General features: G+C 50.2%; 2 protein-coding genes across 3 annotated transcripts in view; both read left to right on the top strand.

The window, feature by feature from the left end:
• Positions 1-187: 187 nt before the first annotated feature.
• INTS5 (integrator complex subunit 5) lies at positions 188-7,498 on the top strand. Its single transcript, XM_033174795.1, has 4 exons — positions 188-239; positions 926-1,099; positions 1,585-2,011; positions 3,042-7,498. Exons 3-4 carry the CDS (start codon positions 1,824-1,826, stop codon positions 5,848-5,850), a joined length of 2,997 nt encoding a protein of 998 aa, XP_033030686.1. The 5' UTR covers positions 188-239; positions 926-1,099; positions 1,585-1,823; the 3' UTR covers positions 5,851-7,498.
• A 2,265-nt stretch (positions 7,499-9,763) lies between these two features.
• Positions 9,764-21,005, top strand: part of GANAB (glucosidase II alpha subunit) — a 32,309-nt gene continuing 21,067 nt past the window's right edge. The window contains exons 1-6 of one of the 2 annotated variants that reach the window (XM_033174796.1): positions 9,764-9,814; positions 13,810-13,911; positions 14,604-14,712; positions 15,533-15,660; positions 16,398-16,577; positions 17,977-18,042. In XM_033174796.1, the coding sequence (XP_033030687.1) occupies positions 9,786-9,814; positions 13,810-13,911; positions 14,604-14,712; positions 15,533-15,660; positions 16,398-16,577; positions 17,977-18,042 (614 nt within the window). In that variant the 5' untranslated portion in view covers positions 9,764-9,785. The remainder of the gene's footprint in view (positions 9,815-13,809; positions 13,912-14,603; positions 14,713-15,532; positions 15,661-16,397; positions 16,578-17,976; positions 18,043-21,005) is intronic. The other variant, XM_033174797.1, reaches the window with a different exon arrangement.

The following is a 21,005-nucleotide window of genomic DNA, read 5'->3' as shown; positions in this document are numbered from 1 at the left end:
AATAATAATAATAAATAAAAACTCCAAAGGGCTCTTCCGGCACCTGAAAGGTTAACAGGGTAAGGAATAATGCAACAGCAGGTGGGAGGGACCCGCGGCGGATCGGGCCGCCGGGCGATTCGAGAAGCGAAGGGGCGGGCTCATGTCGCGGGATCCAATAAGAAGCCTCGGCGGGGCCGATAGTCCTCGGCGGGAGGGGGAAGTCAAGCGGGATCCAAGATGGCGGCAGCGGCAGGGAGGTGAGAGCGAGGCTCACTTGTGGGGTGGCGGCTATGAGGGTGGGTGTGGGGGAAGGGCTGTTTTCAGAATGGGTTCCCTCCCTCCCCACCGAAGACCAACTCTTCATTCCTCCTGAATTACCCTTTAACTTCCGTCGCTTCCCTTCAGTCGCCTTATTCCCGCCCTCCGACCCCACATGGTCTCCCCGCCCCTATTGTGCTTCCACGTCGCTTCTGGAATAGACCTCCTTCCCGCAGGGCGCCCCACAGGTGCGCGTGCTGCTCCTTGCCCCGCATCGCCAGCCCTGCGCACCCACCCAGCCAATGGTCCCCGAATCCCTTGCAGGACCCCTTTACATTTCTGCACCCCCCCCCATAAGCCCCTTCTAAGGCTTGCAGCAGCAGACCTCTTACAATGCAGCCACCTGCCTGTACGTCTGTCTACCTGGGCTGTGCGCACACGATGCATTTAAAACACCCAGTGCAAAGAACTAATTTACCCTGTCGTGGATCTACCGTTCCCAGCGCCCTTAACCAACTGCACTTCCCTGGATTCTTAGAATCACAGAATTGCAGGGGACCCTGACAGTCATCTAGTTCCACTCCTTGCAATTCAATTGGTACTCTAAATGTATAGTGTGGATGTGATCCATGTGTGCAATTATTTTTTATTATGAGACAGATAATCCAAAATCACCATTTGACAGACCTGAGTTCAAGAGACACTAGCCCAGAACCACCTAAACAAAGCCGTGACTGCACGGTGATTTTGAATGCAGTTTGCAAGTTCCCGATCGGCATCTGCTTTGGACATGAGAACAGGATTTTGGGCTAGATGGACCTTTGACCTGATCCAGCAGGACATCAAGCACTGGTGAGCGGTAAGGAAAATTTACCATCAAGAAAGATGCATTAGTGGGCGGTAGGTATAAAAATGACTACCCCTGGTCTAAAAGAAGTCATAATGACAGCTTTCAAATTACAGGCCCAAAGCCAGGATGAAAAGTTGCCCCCACACCTTTTGATTTTTAGAATTATTTTTAAGTAGTGTAAGTCAATGAAATGTATATTTGTTTCCCCATTTTTAGCTTGCAAGGCTCTTGAGGTCAGGAATCTGTTTTGTTACTCTGCCGCCTGCTTCTTTTCCTTCCTGATCAGTTGATTACTGTACTTGGTCTTTAGTTTTCCCTTGTATTTGTACAGAAATCTGAAAGGATAAACCGGGGGTGGGAGGTGGGGTGGAGGGTGAGAACGTGTCATGTGCTTCCATGATGATGATTAATGGTAATACTAAAAGTAGATCATGCTATTAAAAAATCCTTTTGGGCTTTTAAGGTGCCACAAATGTTCTTCTTTTTTTTAACAGGTGACGCATACATCTCAGTTTTGGCAACTGCCCTATAAAAGAAGCAAAAAACTATTCTGACTGGCAATTAGCAAGTGAATGCAATTGAGGAACGCTCCTCCAGTTAAAGCTAAGAGTGACACGGTGTTTGCCATCCATGGGTGCCAAGCGTTACAATGGAAAGTGGAACGCTAATCTGAAGGGACGGCAGGCCTGCACGGAACTATTTTCCAAGGGGGCACTTTCTGTGCACTGTTTGTATGCTTCCCTCAACGCCGCTCAACCGCGCACAGGCGCAGAAAGGAAGTAGGGGGGACAAAGGGACTGGTTCTTCTGCAGCTTTTCTCCCCTTGGGCGGTATGTCCGCTCTGTGTGATCCCCCGGGGGTGGCAGGTCCTCCAGGGTCCACCCCCAGCCCCAAACCAGCAGCTGCTTCTCCATCGCTCAGGTACTGATTCTCTTCTTCTCTCTCCTCCTGCCACCTGTAAGGGACTAGGACGCCCCCTTTACTCTGTCACCACCCAGTCCCCTCATCTTTGTACAGAGGGTGTGGTGATGGTCACTTGCTCTGGTGGCTCTGGAGAGGAATAATTACTATTAACATCAGTGTGCTTGTGACATTTTACAGAGGTCCCTGCCTTGAAGAGAATGCAGTCTAAAATCTGAAGAGAAGTGGTAGCGGGGAGGGTTAACACAGGGAAAGCATATGTACCATTTATGTGCATCTTGGGTGAAGTTGCTGCTACTATTGTGCACAGCAACAGGGGTTGGACTAGATGACCCTTGGGGTCCCTTCCAACTATGCAAGTCCATAAGGCTTGTTGGGAAATTCAGAGGCAGAGCATCTGCTTTGAGCGCAGAAAGTACTAGGTTCCGTACCCTGTAACATCTCCAGGCAGGGCTTGGAAGAACTGCCTGAAGCCCTGGAGAGCCACTGCCAGTCAGAGTAACCAGTACTGAGCTAGCTGAAGCAAGGATCTGACTTGGTATAAAGGAGCTTCCTACGTTAACGTGCTGGATCAGACTCGAGGCTAATATTTACAGAATAATTTTTGAAAGGAAGCTCTCACCACTGGACAACTTTCCCTTACCTGGGTCATGTTTTTCTTGTGAAAAGACACATGCTTAAAGTTCAGATATTTAGCAAATCACATTTTAAAGCAAATTTAAAAAATCATTAACACCAGCCATTGTTCATAAAGTGGACTGTGAGCTTATGAATTAAACAGAACACTTTTCCAAGCTGGATGTGGGGGGCGGGAATTGAAAAGGGAGAGAAATGCTTCTGTGGGAACACATGATGATAAACCTAATTTCTGTTGTGAGATGGTAACAGAGTAAGCCCTTGAAAGCAAATTAAGGCCCCACCTGCACCATACATTTAAAGCAGTACCCATACCACATTAAAACAGTCTTGTTTAGGAACGTTGACCCAGGATTGATGCTATGTTTCCTTCTTTTTCCTTTGCCTCCTGTAGTTCGCAAGAGCTGGCTCAGGAAATCAAGGCCTTCCTTAGCGGTGTAGACCCTTTGCATGGCAACAAACTCACCCTGAAGGAGCATGCCCGATGTGCCATCCTGCTGCTGCGCAGTCTGCCACCTGCTCGCAGTGCTGTCCTGGACCACCTCCGGGGTGTCTTTGACGAGTATGTGTGCACCTACTTGCTGGACCTGGAGAGCAGCGAGGGTGGGCTGGGCTCCATCCGCTCCCAGGGTCCCAACCTGGATGACGTGGTGCAAGAGATCCAGGCCGTGCTGTCCGAGTTCGTCCGCATGAACCCCAAAGCATGGGCAGCCTTGGTCTCGGCCTGGTCCATCGACCTGATGGGACAGCTGAGCAGCAAGTATGCTGGCCGGCATGGCGTGCCCCATGCCAGCAGCCTCAACGAGCTGCTGCAGCTGTGGATGTCCTGCAAGGCTACTCGGACACTAATGGAGATCTACACGCAGTGCCTCTCTTCCATGATCAGCACCTGCCCGGATGCTTGCGTGGATGCCCTGCTGGACACCTCAGTCCAGCACTCTCCGCACTTCGACTGGGTGGTGGCCCACATCGGCTCGTCCTTCCCCAACACGATCATCAACCGCGTGCTCTCCTGCGGGCTAAAGGACTTCTGCATGCACGGCACGGCCTCGGCTGACCTCCTCCTCTTCCCTAGCGCCACAGCGGCAGACAAGAGGGTCCCCAAGATTGCCTCCGTTGTGGGCATCCTGGGCCACTTGGCCTCCCGCCACTCCGAGAGCATCAAGCAGGAGCTGCTAAGAATGTTCCATGGGAGCCTGGGCCCCACGCGGGATCAGCAGCAGAAGGCCACCGTGCCCTTCTTGCTCCAGCTGGCCGTCATGTCTCCCACACTGCTGGGCACCATCTCGGCCGAGCTGGTGGACTCCCTCAAGCCGGGCGTTCTCAACCAGCTGCACCAGCACTTTGCCTCGCTTCCTCGGGAGGATCTGGAGAACATGGTCAGCATCGTGGTGCACCTTATCTGCCAGACGTCGGGAGGAGCTTACCGCACCCTACAGTTCCTCATCAACACAGCCATGCCGGCTTCTGTCATCACCACCCCAGGCCTGGCCGTCCATGACAGCGTGCGGGAGGCTTGTGACCGTATCATCCAGCTGCTGCTGCTCAACCTCCAGAAACTTGTGTACAACCGGGGCTCGGCCAGCTTGGCCGAGGCCCCTCCGCGGCCGGTGCCTTTCCTGGACGAGCTGAAGGGCCACGTGCGGGAGCTGTGTGTGGAGACGCTGCGGCTGGAGAGGAAGCGGTTCCTCTGGCAGCACCAGCTGCTGGTCCTGCTCTCCGTCTACTGCACCCCCAGCTGCGCCAGCGAGGCCCTCTTCTTTTTGCTGACGCTGGCCAAGAGCCAGGAGGAGCTCAGCCTGGCCACTCAGCTCCACGCTGTGCTCAGCTCTTGCATGAGCGACCTGCTGCCGGCCACCGTGAAGAAGTGCGTGTGCCAGGTCCACGCTGGCAGCCTCTCAGAGCAGCACATGGCTCAGCTCTTCCAGAACCTGGCCTTGATCATGCAGAGGGAGAGCGAGGGCCCTGCCTCCATGGGCCACCAGCTGGGTCAGGCTGTCGCGTCGCACCTCTATGACTTCGGGCAGCTCCTGCTGCACTGCAACCCGGAGGTGGCCCAGGTGGCAGCCTTGCTGCTCTCCGTCTGCCCCATGCCAAAGGCCATCCGGCCGGCTCACCTCCTTTTCCTCATCCGCTCAGCCGTCCACCACTTCTTCCTGGTGTTGCGCTGCAAGTGCCCCACGGGCATCAGCTATGGAAGCCGCCTCCTCTGCTGCCTCAGCGGGGCTTCGCCAACCGCTGGCAAGGCCATACTTCAGTACCTGGTGGAGGGGGCCCTGCATCCAGGGAACGCTGAGCTCTTTGGTGGGCTGCCCGAGCCTACTGCAGTCGGGAACGACCCTGCCGCCCTGGAAGGCACCAAGGTCTCCCTGCTGGATATCAACCGGCGATTTATGGCCGCAGTGAACTTCTCAGGGAGTGTGTGGTCTGTGTTCCATGCCGGCGTGATTGGGAGGGGCCTGAAGCCGCCCCACGCCCCCTACCAACGAGAGCCAGAGGAGATCTCCCACAACGTCCAGACCTTCCTGGGGTTGCTGCTGCGTTGCTGCGGAGCTGAGCGCTGCGGCCCGGAGCCCTCCCAGCATGCTGCCGTCAGCCCTGAGGCAGCAAAGACGGTGGCGGTGGTGCTGGTGGAGACCGTCTGCCCTGACATCACCAACAGCGAATTGGCGTGGCCTCCGGAGGAGCACACCCGCAACACAGTGGAGCGGGACATCCAGATTGGGAGGGCTTTCCGCGACAACCCCCTGCTCTTCCAGCTGCTTAGCCTGGTGGCGGCGGGGAGGCCGGCCCTCTGTTACTGCTCAGTGCTTCTCCGCGGCCTCCTGGCGACTCTGATGGCGCACTGGGAGGCTTCGCGGGAGAACGACACCACCAGCTCCCCCTGGCACCTGCAGGCCTCCTGCGCCCTGGTGGCCTGCATGGGCGAGGGCCACCTCCTCCCACCCGTGCTCAGCAACATGCATGAGATTTTTGACCAGCTGGTGCCCTTTGAGGTCCACCTCTTGCTCCTCAGCGTCTGGGACTACATGCGCGACAACAGCCCGCTGCCGCAGAAGTTCACCTTCAACGCTGGCACAGGGCTCTTCTTCCGGGACTTCAGCAGAGACACCGACATTGGCAAATACCTTTGCGTTCTGCACAGTGTACTGCATAAAAACATTGACCGGCTGGGGCTGCTTTCGGGCCGCTTCCAGATCTAGCTCCCCTTTTGGTGCTTTCCCCCCTGTGGGATTGGTCAGCCTGCCTGCCACTGTCAGGGGAGGGAACATCCTGCCTTTTTAAAAACTCTGGTTTTGATTGTAAGCAAAGCAAAAACTGCCATCTGACTTGTCCAGGTGTGCAGCAGTTGGGGGTTGTCACGAGAAAGAAGGAACAGAAGGTCCTTCTTCCCCAGGCCTCATCTCAATCCTCAGCTTTGATGCGATGCCACCCCAGCTGGTGTTGGCAGCTTAGTTTGCAGAAGGACCTACAAAGTGTGAGCTGAAAATGAAGTTGCAAGTAGTGAGATGTTGCTTCAAAATCACAACATGCAACAAGTAGAGAGGTTGCCAGGATAACCTGGCACTTGAGAGGGTCAGAGGCCTCGGTTAGAGCCAGACGGTAGCAGTATGGACACAGTCTTGTGTGCCATGTGATATGGTTGTCAATGTCAACTGACATAGCCATATCCAGGTAGCTTGAGGGGAGAATGCCTGAAGCTTTTGCATTTCTCTACCTTGTTTTTCCAGATCTGTAAGACCATATCCTATGGTCATATATGGCTGGTTTCTCAATGTCTTGCCATAGTATTGCTATGACCTGGAAATCTGTTAAGAATCCCACGGAGGTTACAATCACTGAGCAGGTACACATTCCTAAATGCACAAGAATGGGGAGGGGGTAAGGAGGGAAAATTTGGTGAATAAATTCTGGTGCAAACCACCCCTCCCCCCCAAAAAAACACCCCAAACCCATTTCCCCGTAATAAAGGACAAATAGATTAAGTAATAATCACTTATTGGGCTGCTCAGTTGGTGAGTGGGTATAAGAACATATAAATATTTCTAGTTACACAGAGCTGGTGAAATGTTGCCCTCCTGAAGAGCTCTTGGAAGACTTTCATGTTTCTGGGTTATGCAGAGCTCCTCTGTGGGCCCAAAATGCAAATGCTTCAACATGAGTAGGGCCCAGTCAGTATTGCCTTGCTTGACATGAGAGTGTTTTCCCCAGACTGCTTCACTAAACTAAGGATTTGGGCAGGTGAAGCTATTTGCCTGTTTGGCTGCTTCTTAGAGTGATTGCCCCCTACTACAATTCCTGGTGATGGGGGTTTGCCACATGGGGTTGTAGCCAGCTAAGTCCTATTCATTGAAACTTTGATTTCAGTAGGCCTTCTCTGAGTAGCACTTGGATACAACACTTTGCATAAACAGACGTGGTCAGCTTATCCTACAAAGCAGAGGGCTCTTCTCCAGAAGGTTTCTGATGCTGTTGTACGGGAACAACTGACTATAGCGCCAGAACTTAGCTAAACTTATCCGTGTGTACTTGAGCACTGATCTATATAGCCAGTCCAAAGAGAGATGTCCCCATATTGGTACCAGAGCTTCACTTGTGTGTGACAAGAGTCCTGCTTGACCTCCTTGTGCCTAAATGCCCTCTGGGCAATTGCTACTTTCCTTTTCAGGGATGATTCAAGTGCTAGAAAGAGGTCATGTGTAGCACGGGGTTCTTGCTGTCAGTCATTTTCAGCAGGGCTGGAGGGTTGCTGACCTTTCTGTTTTTGCATCATCACAGCCCAGTTGGGTGGTTTTTGTGGGAGGTGATGGGTTAAACCGTTTTCTAAATAATAAAAAAGTGAAGAAGGAACTTCTGTCCCTTTGCTTTTTTCAGTTAGAAACAGGGGGCTAAGAGAGTTTCCATCTGGATGGCGAAATAAGTAGTTGCAACAATGTGATTATTGAGCAAATTTCAATTTCTTTTTTTAAAAAAAAGGAAAAGGAGCTTATATGACTCTGGAGCTGGCTTGGCATACAAAGAGCAGCTCACACAGCACTAGCACTTTGTCCAGAAACAGTGTTTCTACAAATTCTTTTTAATTTGTAAAAAAATAATCATAATAATTAAATGACAAATTCCAGCCAGCAAAAGAACACCAGTGGCCTTCCACCTGGGGTTGCTCAGGGGTTTAGGATGCCAAGGAAGATCAGTGCAATTTTGTGATCTGCGGTTAGAATAAGTACTGTTTCAAAAACCACAACTGCCTACGTCCCCTCCTCTCCAGGGTTTTCCCCCAAGCAATCAGCGACTGTGCGTTGCCAATCCTTTCTCCACCCTTTTCAGGTGTCTTCTGGTTCTGGGAGGCAGGGAGGAGAGCTTGTCGCAGCAAGAGTGGGAGACACCCTTGACACTTGATCTCTCTCCTTCCACCCTCCTCCTTCAACTTCTGCCTCTGATTCCAGACTTCTCTCTGACACAGACTCCAGCTCACTACGCCCTGTTACTTCTTCGGCTTCTGACACCTCCTCTTCTCAGTCTTCTCCCTTGGACTACTACTCATTTTTATCCCACCACCACTCCCCAAGTTCTGAGCCTTCTCCTCTTGGTGGTTCTCCATCTGGTTTCTCCCACCATTCCTTTGTGTCCAACCAGTCCATAACAACAAACAACTGTCCAAAATATGTAGTAGATATACAAACAAACATAAGAACCCTGCTGCATCCAGCCTCCTGTTCACACTGACAGATCAGATGCCTCACAGGTGGACAGAGTGCTGTTGTGCTCATGTCTTGCTTTCAGGTTCCCCACAGGCTTCTGGTTGGCCACCGAGAACAGAATGCTGGACTTGATGGGTCAATGGCCTGATCCAGCAGGTGTGTCTTACCTTCATAAGACATTCTTACCCATGGATTTGTTGCCATCCAACTGTCATTGGGCTCTAGCTGTCATCAGCTCCGGCCAGCACAGGCAACAGGGAAGTAGCAGTTCATCAGTACCTAGAAGGCCACAAGGTCACCTCAACTCTAATCACTACACCACACTGCCTTTCTTGATAGCATAGCATTCAGTGTGGCTTTTACCATGTCAAACTTCTTGGCAGTGGCTCTGTAGGGTTTAATTTTGGGTAAATTCTTAGCCCTACATGGAGACACTAATGATTGAATTATTGGGACCTTCTGCATGTGAAGCAGGTGCTCTGCTGTTGCACTATGGCCCTCTCACCATTGACAGCTACCTGATCCTGTTAACTGACGACTGGTGCCATATCCACACTGTACATTTAAGCTGCATGGCTTCCCTTGAATAAAATGGGAACTGTAGTTTAAGGGTGCTGTGAATTGTAGCTCCAAAGGGTAAACTGCAGTTCTTGGGGGCGGAGGCGCCACAAGTTTTAAAGGGGTAGGAATTAGCTTTTAAAATTTTTAACTAAATCATTAGAAGAGAGGTGTGTAAATAAAAGAGGATATACACGGCTGCAAATGAACAGAATGTAGTTGTTGTTGTTGTTCAGTCGTTCAGTCGTGTCCGACTCTTCGTGACCCCATGGACCAGAGCACGCCAGGCACGCCTATCCTTCACTGCCTCCCGCAGTTTGGCCAAACTCATGTAGTATAAGCCCTCAAAAGAAAAATAGTTCCGCTGGGTTTGGGGCATTGCAAGAGGGCAAGAGCTCAATTGTTATTGAGATTTTGGGAGGGGGAGAAAGACCAGTCGTTGAGCTTTTATTCAGGAGGAGAGGTTTGTTTTTTTTTACTTTTAGGCTGCCGATAACCATTTAATTTTTTTCCCTTCTGGGGCGGGCAGCTGCCCCCACCCCCCCGTACGCCTATGGCTCACTTTCTAAAATTTCAGAAAGGGACCAGGACCAGTCCAAGACGCCTTTCTCAGAATCGGATCCGATCCCTCCATTCCCGGCTACAGGGAAACGTGCCTTTGCCGCCGTGCTTTCGCTGCCTCCGGTGTACGCACGCGCCTGGAAAGCCCGCTCATGAATAATGCAACAGCGAGTGGGAGGGACCTGCGGCGGAGCGGCCCGCCGGGCGATTCGAGAAGCGAAGGGGCGGGCTCATGCCGCGGGTTCCAATAAGAAGCCTCGGTGGGGACGGGGTGGGGCCGATAGTCCTCGGCGGGAGGGGGGAGTTAAGCAGGATCCAAGATGGCGGCGGCGGCGGCAGCGGCAGGGAGGTGAGAGCGAGGCTTACTTGTGGGGTGGCGGCTATGCGGGGTAGGGCGTGGGGGGAGGGCTGTTTTCAGAATGGGTTCCCTCCCTCCCCACCGAAGACCACCAACTCTTCATTCCTCCTGAATTACCCTTTAACTTCCGGCGCTTCCCTTCAGCCCCCCGCTCCCTTCCCACAGTCGCCTTATTCCCGCCCTCCGACCCCACATGGTCTCCCCGCCCCCATTGTGCTTCCACGTCGCTTCTGGAATAGACCTCCTTCCCGCAGGGCGCCCCACAGGTGCGCGTGCTGCTCCTTTCCCCGCATCGTCAGCCCCTGCGCACCAACACAGCCCATGGTCCCCGAATCCCTTGCAGGACCCCTTTACATTTCTGCACCCCCCATAAGCCCCTCCTAAGGCTTGCAGCAGCAGACCCCTACAATGCAGCCACCTGCCTGTACGTCTGTCTACCTGGGCTGTGCGCACACGATGCATTTAAAACACCCAGTGCAAAGAATCCTGGGAACTAATTTACCCTGTCGCGGATCTACAGTCCCCAGCGCCCTTAACCAACTGCACATCTCTGAATATTTTGCGGGGTAGCTAGGCCTCCCAATGTATGGTGTGGGTGTGACCTTACTCTCATTCATCTCCACAATTGTTTTTTATTATGAAGCAGATAATTCATTATTTCCATTTTGGCAGACTGAGTTCAGGGGACACTAGTCCAAAACCACCTAAGCAAAACCAAGGCTGGGCTGTGGTTTCAAACTTAGTTTGCAAGATTTCTCTGGGGATCTGATTTGGATGTGAGAACAGGATCTTGGACTAGATGGGCCTTTGACTTGATCTAGCAGTCCATTTCTAGCCCATTGGCTAGTCTGCTGTGCTCTGTACCAATTATTAAGAAGCACAGCACTGACCCTTTTTGCTTGTTGAGCATTTCATATTCAATTACATTCGTTTTGTATGTTCTTGAGGACTGGAAACTTTCTTCTGCTGAGATTTACAGAAAACTATGAAAATGATTTGTACTGTAGACTGTGCTCTGTGCAGTTGTGAACACTGATCTGCACATTTTTGCATAGCCATGGGTCTGTGCTGTAGAGCTTCTGATTGGAGATGCCACTGGCAGTCAGTGTCAAGAATGCTGGGTTAGATGGACCGTTGTGCCAACTCAGTACAAAGCAGCTTCCTATGTACCTGTGCTGTGTTCACAGCTCAGTGGTAGAGCATCTGCTTTGCATGCAGAAGGTCCCAGGTTCAGTCCCCAAAATCTTTAGGTAGAGCTGGAAGAGACCCCTTTCTAAAACCCCGGAGAGCTGCTATCAGTCAGCTTAGACAAGGCTGAGCTAGGCGGACCAATAGTCTGATTCTATATAGGATGTTTTCCTATGTTCCCTAATACCCATCCCAATTGTAATTCTTGTGATTGAAGCATGGCATGGTTGTGATTATTTCCCTTACCGGTAGTTTTGTTCTTGTTCTGTGCTTCAGTTCAATAACGCCAACCTTGTACATAATACTTTTCAAAATAATGTGAATCACCAAAAATGACAAAAATAAAGGGGCAGTTTTTCTTTTTACTAAAACTGCCTTCAGAATTTAGTGCTTTTGCAAGTGAGGTCTTGGCCGGCCCAGTGTGCTGATCCTGCTATTAGCACATGGCTCCTGCTTTTCAGCCTTTGATCACTCAAATGCAGCATGTGTAGAAACAGGCACTGACCTTCACACCAGCAGTGGAGAGCTGTTTGCCCTTTGCACTCTCCCCGTGCCCATAGTTTTGTCTCTAGAAGCTACTTCCTGATCACTGACTGCACAGCAGATGGCTGGATCACATCTTGGCATTCCTGCTATGAATGAGCCTGTGCTTCAGGAACAGGCGTTGGCAGATTTTACAGTCGCATCTACTCTATACATTGAAAGCACTCTCAAGCCTCTTTAATAGTCATGACTCCCCGTTTCCTGCTCAAGAATCTTGGGAACTGTAGTTTGTTAAGGGTGCTGAGAGTTGTTAGGAGAACCTTCAAGAGCTATGATCCTCTAGTCTACATCCTTCACAAAACACAGCTTCCAGGATTCTTTGGGGAAGCCTTGATTGCTCAAGTGGTATAAAAACGCTGTTCTTATTATGCATTAACATATCAATTTATTTATTAAAATGTTTATAGGCTGCATTTAAAAAAAACATATAGCAAGTTGGTATACAGTGTACAAAATTACATTAAGAGACATAAAAACATCAGTAAGAACATCAGTAGATATTCATTGGCAAAAAGAAATTCACATTGCAAAGGCCTTTCCCCCACAAGCCCCACCACCCACAGTTTTTTTGGAGATACATGAAAGGAGGCGGAGATAATTCCTACCAAACTTTCACTGGCAGGAAGTTTCACAAAGCAGGGCTTACCGAAACCCAGGGGTGTGGGGGACCACGAGAAGCACTCCATTGTAGGATGCCAGTGATCAAGGTAGAACATAATGGTGAGGCAGGGGTTTAAATGTGTTTTGGATGTGAGCAAGGGCTGTTTAGGTGGAATCCTGTTTAGGTGGAATCCTTTTACTAAGGCCCCAAGCTCCACCATTCAGAGAGACAGGTATTAGTGACTGGAGAAGAGGAGGAAGCACCTTGTGGGCCAGAAATGGGGATAATGTGTGTGTACAAGTACAAATCCCCTTGAATGAGCTGCATATGTGGGATTCTAACTGCCTAATTTGGGGAGAGAGAAAAGCTTTTTCTTGTTGCTGTTGTTAAATAATTAGGAGCCAGAACCCCTTGTTGATGTTCTGCCAATGCTTATTTGTGTGAGAGAGTGCATTTTTGCATGCCTGCCTAGACATATAATTTGGTTACCTACATTTTACTCTTTTATTCTGCGTTTTAATTGTAATGGTTTTGTGCATTTCTAATTGGTTAGTAGATTTCAGCTGTTGTTTATCTATAGTTTTAGTTGTACACCACGTAGCGAGGTTTTAAAAAATTATGTGATTTATAAATCTCCCGCATTAAAAAAATAAAATCATGTTGTGTAGGTCAGGCACACGTTTAGTGCTTTACAGATCCTAGCTTCAATCCCCAGTGCATCTAGGTCAGGCTGGCAAAGCCTGTTGTCTGAGACCCTGGAGAATTGATGCCAGTGTAGACAGCAGTGAGCTAGATGGAGCAATGGTCTGTTTTGGTGTTAAGCAGTTTTCTCTGTTCCTATCTGGTGATCAATAGATCCTGATCTTTCTTTTTGTCATTACTACACTGCACATGAGATAAGGCAATCCAGAAGCCATCTTTCAGTTGAGAGCTTGCGCAGGACCTGTGTTTTTTAAACACTGTGGGGAAGGGCTGTAGTTCAGTAGTAGAGCATCTGCTTTGCATGCAGATGGTCTCAGCAGTCCTGATTACCCCCACCCCCCCAAGGATGTTGTTTAATGCTAGAGCATGGTTCTCTTAATGTCAGAGCCAAGGGTTTGAGCCACACATTGGGCAAAAGATTCCTGCATTGCTGGGGTTGTACTTGATGACCTTCATGGTCCCTTCCAACTCTACAATTCTTTGATTCCATTATTCTATGTATCTTCTGGGGACCATTCCCATTCTCGTTTCCCCTTTTCAGTGAAGCAATTGAGCAGCTTGTGTCAGTGGGATCTTAGCTTTGAAAAGGCATCCTGTGCCTGTGCTGCTTGGGTTAGGCTGGTTTAGGAATTCCAGATGGCATCTGGGCCTTAAACTACATCAAGGTAGTTGTAGGATGAACCTTGTTGGTTAATGCTAGCTGGCCTGGAGCAGGCACCTTTAATGAGACCCTGGTCCATCTAGCTCAGTATTGTCTGCACTTGCTGGCAGCAGCACTCCAGGGTTTCAGGCAGGGAGTCTGCCCTACCTCTACCTGGAGATGAATCTGGGGCCGTTTGCATCAAAACGTGCTTGCTATCTCTGTGAGCTAGCGGCCCTCGAGTACATCTGGTGGTGGGGAGCCTGCAAGTTAACAATGTGTCGCATGGAGAAATGTCTTCCTTCCCAATAGACTCAAGATGGCAGCTCTTGCTTGGTTGGCTCTTTCCCTGGCTGTTGTCTCTGCTGTGGACAGAAGCAACTTCAAGACATGCGACCAGAGCTCCTTTTGCAAGTAAGTTGGGTGTCTTATCTCTGCTGTCAGAGGAGGACTCTCAAGTGGGGGGAGCGTTGCTGTTTCACTCGGGTCCTGCTTGTGGGCTTCCCTTAAGCATCTGTTTGACCAGTATAAGAACCAGGTAGGCCTCTGGCCTGATCCAGCAGGCTCTTATCTTCTTACAATAAAAGCATCAGTCAGCCATTGATAGCCTTAATTTTGACTCTCCCCACCGGTCAGAGGCAGTATGCCTCTGAACAGCAGTTCCTGGAAATCATTTGCTGTTGTCCTCACGTCCTGCTTGCAGGCTTCCCACTGAGGCATCTGGTTGACCAGTGTGGGAATAGGATGCTGGACTTGATGAGCAGTGCTCGACTGATGTTCTTGCTATTTATTTCTTCATTGTATTGCTCCAAAGGAGCCCAGAGTGAAAAATAGCAGCATTAAAACAATATTACTAAAAGCAGCTTAGAAACATTTTTTCAAAAAAGTTTAAATGTTTGTCCTGGCTGAGGAAAAAGGGCTGGCACTTATTTCCTCAACAAGATTCCTGTTCCCTGAGGAAGGGATGAGGTCTTTTCCCTGTGCCGTGAAGTTTCCTCTTGTGGCTACGAGTACAGAAACAAACAAGCTTCCTAAAATGGGAGGGGAGGATAGTAAAAGGTGGCCCTGATCATTTGCCTCCAGTAACCATGGTTTCCTCTCCCTAGGCGCCAGAGGAACGTGGAAGCTGGGAGTTCACCCTACAGGGCGCTGCTGGAGTCACTGCAGCTCAGCCAGGATTCCATGAAGATCCAGCTCATCAATGAAGCAAACAAGGTGAATTGACAAGTTGAAACCCTAGGTAGCCAGGGTGGTGTAGTGGTTAGAGTGTTGGACTAGGACCTGGGAAATTGGGTTTCAAATCCCCACTCAGTCATGAAGCTCTCAGGGTGACCTTGGGCCAGTCGCAGCGTCTTGACCTACCTCACAGGGTCCTTGTAGCGATTAACTGAAGAATGGGGTGAACCATGCACTTTTTGGAGAAAAAGGTAGGATATAAATGCAATAAATAAGCAAATAAGCTCTTCCGCTTACCTGCTTAAGAAAGCTGGAGCGTCCAGAGATCTCCATGTGGTCGCGATGGGACCCATGTAATTCACAAAATACACCTGGCACCTTTTTGAACACTGGTTGGAGGGCATCTGCCCTGGAGGAGAGAGTGCTTGACTAGAGCGCCAGATTTATGACCTGGTATAAGGTGGATATCCTACATCTGTGTAGCTCAGTGGAAGAACAGGTGGCTGGTGTAGAGAAGCTCACAATTTCAGTCCCCCTCTTCACTAAAAACAACCTCCATTTGCAAGGCTGGAAAGGGCCTATTCTGAATTTTTGGAGAGCTGCTTCCTGTCAAACGTAGGCCACGCTTGTAAACATACATGTATCAGGCAGCAGTCTCAGCTGTGGGGCTGGACCCTTAGTGTAAAACAGGGACAGGGAACCTGGGCGCCCTCCACATGACATTGGACTCCCATCAGCCCCTGTCAGAATTGCTAGTGGTCAGGTATGATGGGAGCTGTACTCCAGCAACATCTGGAGGGCCATAGATGTTCCCCACCTCTGGAAAAAGACAAGACTTGACCCTGCTCTCTTCCTCCAGGTCCCTCTCCTCCTCGAGCTCTATGGCTTGAAAGGGAACATGACCCGGATCCGGATCAATGAGTTGAACCCGCTCAAGCCCCGCTATGAGGTACCAGATGTGTTAGTCCAGGACCCGCCCACTACCAGGTACGCAGATGGAGGGCCATTTATGCATCCTAGCTCACCGTGGGTTGGGAGGAGAAGGCACAGTGGTTTAGTGTAGGGGCAGGGAACCTCAGGCCCAGGTTGGGATTGTTGCCCCACCCACTTTCCCCCTCAAGCCCCACCCACCACTTGCATGGGGCCTTCAGAAGGTTGTCTGGAAGAGAATTCGTCCCTTGCACTTGAAAAGGTTCCCTGCTTTAAAGGGAACCCTTACCCCTGGGGTGGGGGAGCAAAACAGCCTCTGCCCTTCCTTTCTGCGCCGGAAGATCCAGCAAGATCTTGTCGGGGCCTGGTTGATTCCCACCACAAAGTAGCAGCAGTCTATAGTAGGGCTGGGTGATAGCTTATTATCGACATTGCGATATACTGTTATGTCACAATGTCAGAAATAAGGATGGAGCTATGTAGAGGCATTGGTTGGCTTTACGGTTTTTCCCACATTGTGATTTTTGCATAGGAAATAATAATATTTGCTATGCAAATTACACATACCATGATTTGCGGTACATTGCTGGGTCAAAGATCACATTATGAGCTTAAAACCGGGTTTGGACAAAACATCAATGTATCGCCCAGGCCTAGTCTATAGAATAGCACCCAGGATCTCGCAGGTAGCCATGAGGATATCTTCCTGCCCTCTCTTTGGACACTTCCCTTTCTTCATGCCACCCGCTCTGTTCTTTCCCCCTTAATCCTCCCACCCCCTCCTCCCACCAAAGATTATCTGTCACAGGCCGGGACGATAACAGCGTGGAGCTGTCCCTGGGCGAGGGGAACCACAAGCTGATTCTGACGGCCAAGCCCTTCCGCATGGACTTGCTGGAAGGGCGGGAGCTGGTGCTGAGCGTCAACTCCCGGGGGCTGCTTGTCTTTGAGCACCTGCGGCAGCGGAAGGACTCGTGAGTACCGGGGCCGTCGGCACAGGGGAAAGGGAGGGGAGTGCTGTTCCTGGCTTCTAGGCAGCTTCTGTCTTCCTCAAACAACAAAGATCAAGCAAACAAGCAAGGGAAAGGGGATCTGTCAACGGACAAGGTTGGGGTGTATCTGACAGGTGGGAGCCTGCTGCTTTCAAGTCTTCTAGGAAAAGCGGCTGACCCGGGGAAATGGGGTGTAGAAAGGAGAGGTCAGCCTCCTCTTCCAATTCACATCCTTTCCCTCCCTATGGGTCTACCCTTCCCATTCCAGAATGGGTTGGGGGGGGATATTCGGTATGAGGCAGGAGTCCTGATTTGTGGAAAGCGGGGACGGCCTGTTTCATAGAATAATAATTTGTATAGTTGGGCGGGACCCAAAGAGTCATCTAGTCCCAACCCTCTGCAATGCAGCTAAATAACCCTTTTAGCTTCAGTCCGCTTTTTCTTCCAGCAGGAGCAAGGGTTGCTCCCAGTGAGCTATGTAAGTGCTTCACAGGTGTCTGCAAAAGGCGCCTGTGCCAAGAAGCCTTTCTGGATGTGTTTTTAACCCCCTCTCTCTCATTGGGAAGTGCTACCAGGCAAGACCTGGTAAGAAGATGGGGCTCTGTTGTGCTTTTCATCTCCAGCCTCCCACCAGCGGGGGTCACTGTAGTGATGTTTCAACCTCCATTCGGGGCTGGGCGAGCGAGCAAAGGCCTCTTCCTATGGGTTTCACGCCCTCTCTTTGGGACACAAGGCCAGAAGTTTCTATCATCCAGGATGTTGGAGAAGAGGGAGGGGTCAGCCTTCCCAACCTGGTGCTCTCTGGGTGGTGTTGGACTATGGCTCCCACCAGGCACAGCCCAATGGTCAGTGGTGATGGGAATTGTAGTCCAGCAACATCTGGGTGAGCTGTGCTGCCGTGAGATCCTGGAGGCTGAACTACATCATCTCCAAGATCTCTTCCAGCTCTGTGATTCATTCTCTAGAGCGAGAGCATGTCACAAGCACATCTCTTAAAGCAGGGCTAGGAAATTTGATTTCCTCTGCTGTTGGGACTCCAAATCCCATCAGCCACAGCTGTCCTGGCTGGGTCTGATGGGAACTGAAGTTCAAAGTGTCTGGAGGACACCAGGTTGAGGGAAGACTGTGCTAGGGAAAGCAGCAGGCTTTCTGTACAAGGGGTGGGAAGGGGGTCTCAGTTTACCCACCCTCCCCCCTTTTCCCTACCCTGCTCCCCAGCCCCGGTTGTCCTGGAGGGGAGAGCAGGGCCATTTTCAGGGGTGGTTGGGGGGGGCTGGCTGGAGGGATGTGTCTCTACGTCTCTGGGATTCCTTGCACTGACTCTCGTTGTGTTTTCTGTTTTTGTTGGTTTGTGCCTGCCCCTCCCGCTCGGCCCCCCCAGTTTCTCGGATAAAGTTAGTAGCACGGTCGTTAGCATTTGGGATAGGATCAAGAACCTTTTCTCTAGGTAAATCTGCAGCTTCTGCTACTGTTTCTAAAACCTTCCCCACCCACCCACCCCCGCCGCCGCCTAGACAGTGGCTCTGCCATTCCCTGCCCACCTTTACCTGTGCCGTATTTGGGAATCCCTGTGGTTAGTTGCTGCCCTCTCAAATCCTTGAGGAGTGTGCGGCAGCCTTTAGCTCTGTTTCCAAGGTGTGCATGAACGCATTTGACTGTCCCGATTCCTGCAAACCTTGCCTTGAGTAAGTTCATGAAGTTGAATTCATTGCGACTCAGTGCTGGCAGCAGCCAAATCAAAGTGTCCTTGTTAAAAATAAAAGTAAAAAGTCTGGGTGTGACCCAGCCATAGTTAAGTTGTTTTTCTTTCAACATAGTAAAGTTGAAACCCAATGCTTAGGTTTATTCTGTTTTTCCTGAAATTGTATTATTATCATTGTTATTGCCACCCCATCAGTGTACATGGCATCTTACCAGCAGTGCATAGGGAGGTGTGGGGAACCTGTGGCTTTCCAGATGTTGCTGAACTACAACTCCCATCATTACTGACTTGCTAGGGCTGATGGGAGTTGCAGTTGAGCAACATCTGGAAGGCCAACGTTTCCCCAGTCCTGACATAGGCAGCCTAAAATCTTTAGACAGTGGAGAATTACAGCAAATGGGAGGGAAAGGGTTTGGGCAAAATCCTGGGTTTTGGTTAGGAATGAGGACTGGGAGGATGAGCCAATAGCCTTGGGGTGAATGGGATTTTGAATGGGATTTGAATAAAAATGAAGAGGAAGCTGCCCTACCTCCAGCTCAGTATTGTCTACACCGACTGGCAGCAATTCTCTAGGGTTTCAGGCAGGGGACATTCCCAGCCCTAACTAGAGATGCTGGGGACTGAACCTGGCACCTTCCGCACGCCAGGCAGGTGCTCTGCCCCTGAGCTATGGCCCTTGCTCACACATACCCATGCTCAGAGAGATGAAGTTCCAGGCATAAAGGCATCAAAGCATGCTTCACTTGGTCTGGATCATGTCCTTTTGTCCTTGTCGCCTATGATTTCTAACTCAGACCTAGGGTGTTAAGTAATTTCCCCAACTCTTTCACACATTTTGTTTGCTTGCTCTTTAAGGAGAAACACAAAGGTAGTGTGCAAATGAGGCAAATAGATATATAGATATGATACAAACGCATACCAGAGAAATATTGTGGCACCTTAAAGCAGGGGTGGAGAACATCACTGGCCTTCCTAATGGTGCTGGACTACAATTCCCATTTCCCCCGATCATTGACCATGCTGACTGGGGGCTGGTGGGAGTTGGGAGTCCAACAGCGTCTGGAGGGCCACAGGTTGCCCACCCCTCCTTAAAGGCTTACACCAGTGTTTCCCCAAACTTGGGTCTCCAGCTGTTTTTGGCCTACAACTCCCATCACCCCTAGCTTTCAGGACCAGTGCCCAGGAATGATGGGGATTGTAGTTAAAAAAACACCTGGAGACCCAAGTTTGGGAATCGCTTGCGTACATGCTTATTGTGGCACAGTTTCATGTCTCTTGAGTCCGCAAAAACATCTGCCGTGATAAGAGCGCAATATTCAGCGATAAACGTGTCCCTAAATCCAGTGAGGTTTACTCCCAGGTAAGTGGGTATGGGATTGTAGCCTAAATTTATTAGTCTTGTGTCGGGTAGCCTATGTGGTGCCTGTTGTTGAGACTCCAGCTCAGCTAGCATGGCCACCAATCAGGGATAATGGGAGTTGTAGTCCAGCAACCTCTGGAGGGAGCCACATTGTCTGCCGCTGCTAGAAGGTGCTGCAATATTCTTCTCTCTGTACATCATGCAGTTAAAGGACTGTTATAAGAGTGCCATAGCTGGTTGCCACATCTTCAGAGTGCACTGGGTGGCAACGCTGGGCAGGGGTGGAGACCCTGTGTCCCTCCAGTTGTTGTTAGACTCCAACTCCCATCACCCCTAGCCACCTTGGCCAATTGTTAGGGATCCTGGGAGTTGTAGTTCAATGTTCACAGGCTCCATCAGCCCCAGGCAGCATAACCAATGGTCAGGGACGATGGGAGCTGTAGTCTAGCAGCATCCAGTGGGCAAAAGGTTCCTCATCTCTGGTTTACTGCCATGTAACGTGTGGAGAAAGTATTGCGATTGTGCACGCAATTTGCAGGCTGTGGTAAGCCGAAGAGACCAGCCTTGATGTCGGGTCCAGCTTTCTGATATGTTTCTTATGGTCTCGCAAAAAAAGCAAAGAAAACAAATGAAGTGAAATTCCCGAATGTTTGTCTTTCGAAGCAAAGTGTGCCAGTGTAGGAGACCAAGAAGACCCATTTTGCCGCTCATTCTGTATAATGCATTTCTAGTTGCGGAAATGTTGGACTTTTTATTGCCTCTTTTGGTTATTCTCCGTGCTGGTTGGTATCTGGAGGTTGCTGCTAATAGAAATTGTTTCATACCGGAGAGGGAGCTCACGCTTTTAAGTCCTTGCCAGAAGGACATGCTGATGGGCTGCTTGGTGCTGTCTCCTTTCTCTATTTCTGTGTAGACCATGTTTAGTCCTAGATGAGAGCTTGCATACTTCCAAACCCATGGCCCTGTAGGATTCCCTTTAAACTCACACACCGTGCATCAGGGGTCTTATGTATGGCTTGGTGACAGCAATCCAATACATGAGGAGCCTTCCTTAGATGTTTTTCTCCCTTAAAAAGTACATAGAGTTGAAACTGGAAGTTGGAAGAAAGATGTCCTGTTTCAGCTCCATGTGCTTTTAAAGCCTTAGATTAATTCTGCTAAATATCTGACTTTTACCTAGATTTCTTGGAAAAACAAGGTCCGTATGTGTGTGCTTTTCTCTTTCTGTTTTGTGGGGGGGGGCAGGGGGAGAGATCCAGCTGAGGGGAGAGAGAAGTGGCCAGCGGAAGACCCTAATTCAAAATGTGCCCAGACATTAAAAAGTTGATGTGCCCCAGTCTAAGGGAAA

Source organism: Lacerta agilis, chromosome 17 (assembly GCF_009819535.1).
Source record: "Lacerta agilis isolate rLacAgi1 chromosome 17, rLacAgi1.pri, whole genome shotgun sequence".
NCBI lineage: Eukaryota > Metazoa > Chordata > Lepidosauria > Squamata > Lacertidae > Lacerta > Lacerta agilis.
Note: the sequence above shows the minus strand (reverse complement) of the source record. Positions and strands in the feature narration are given on the sequence as shown.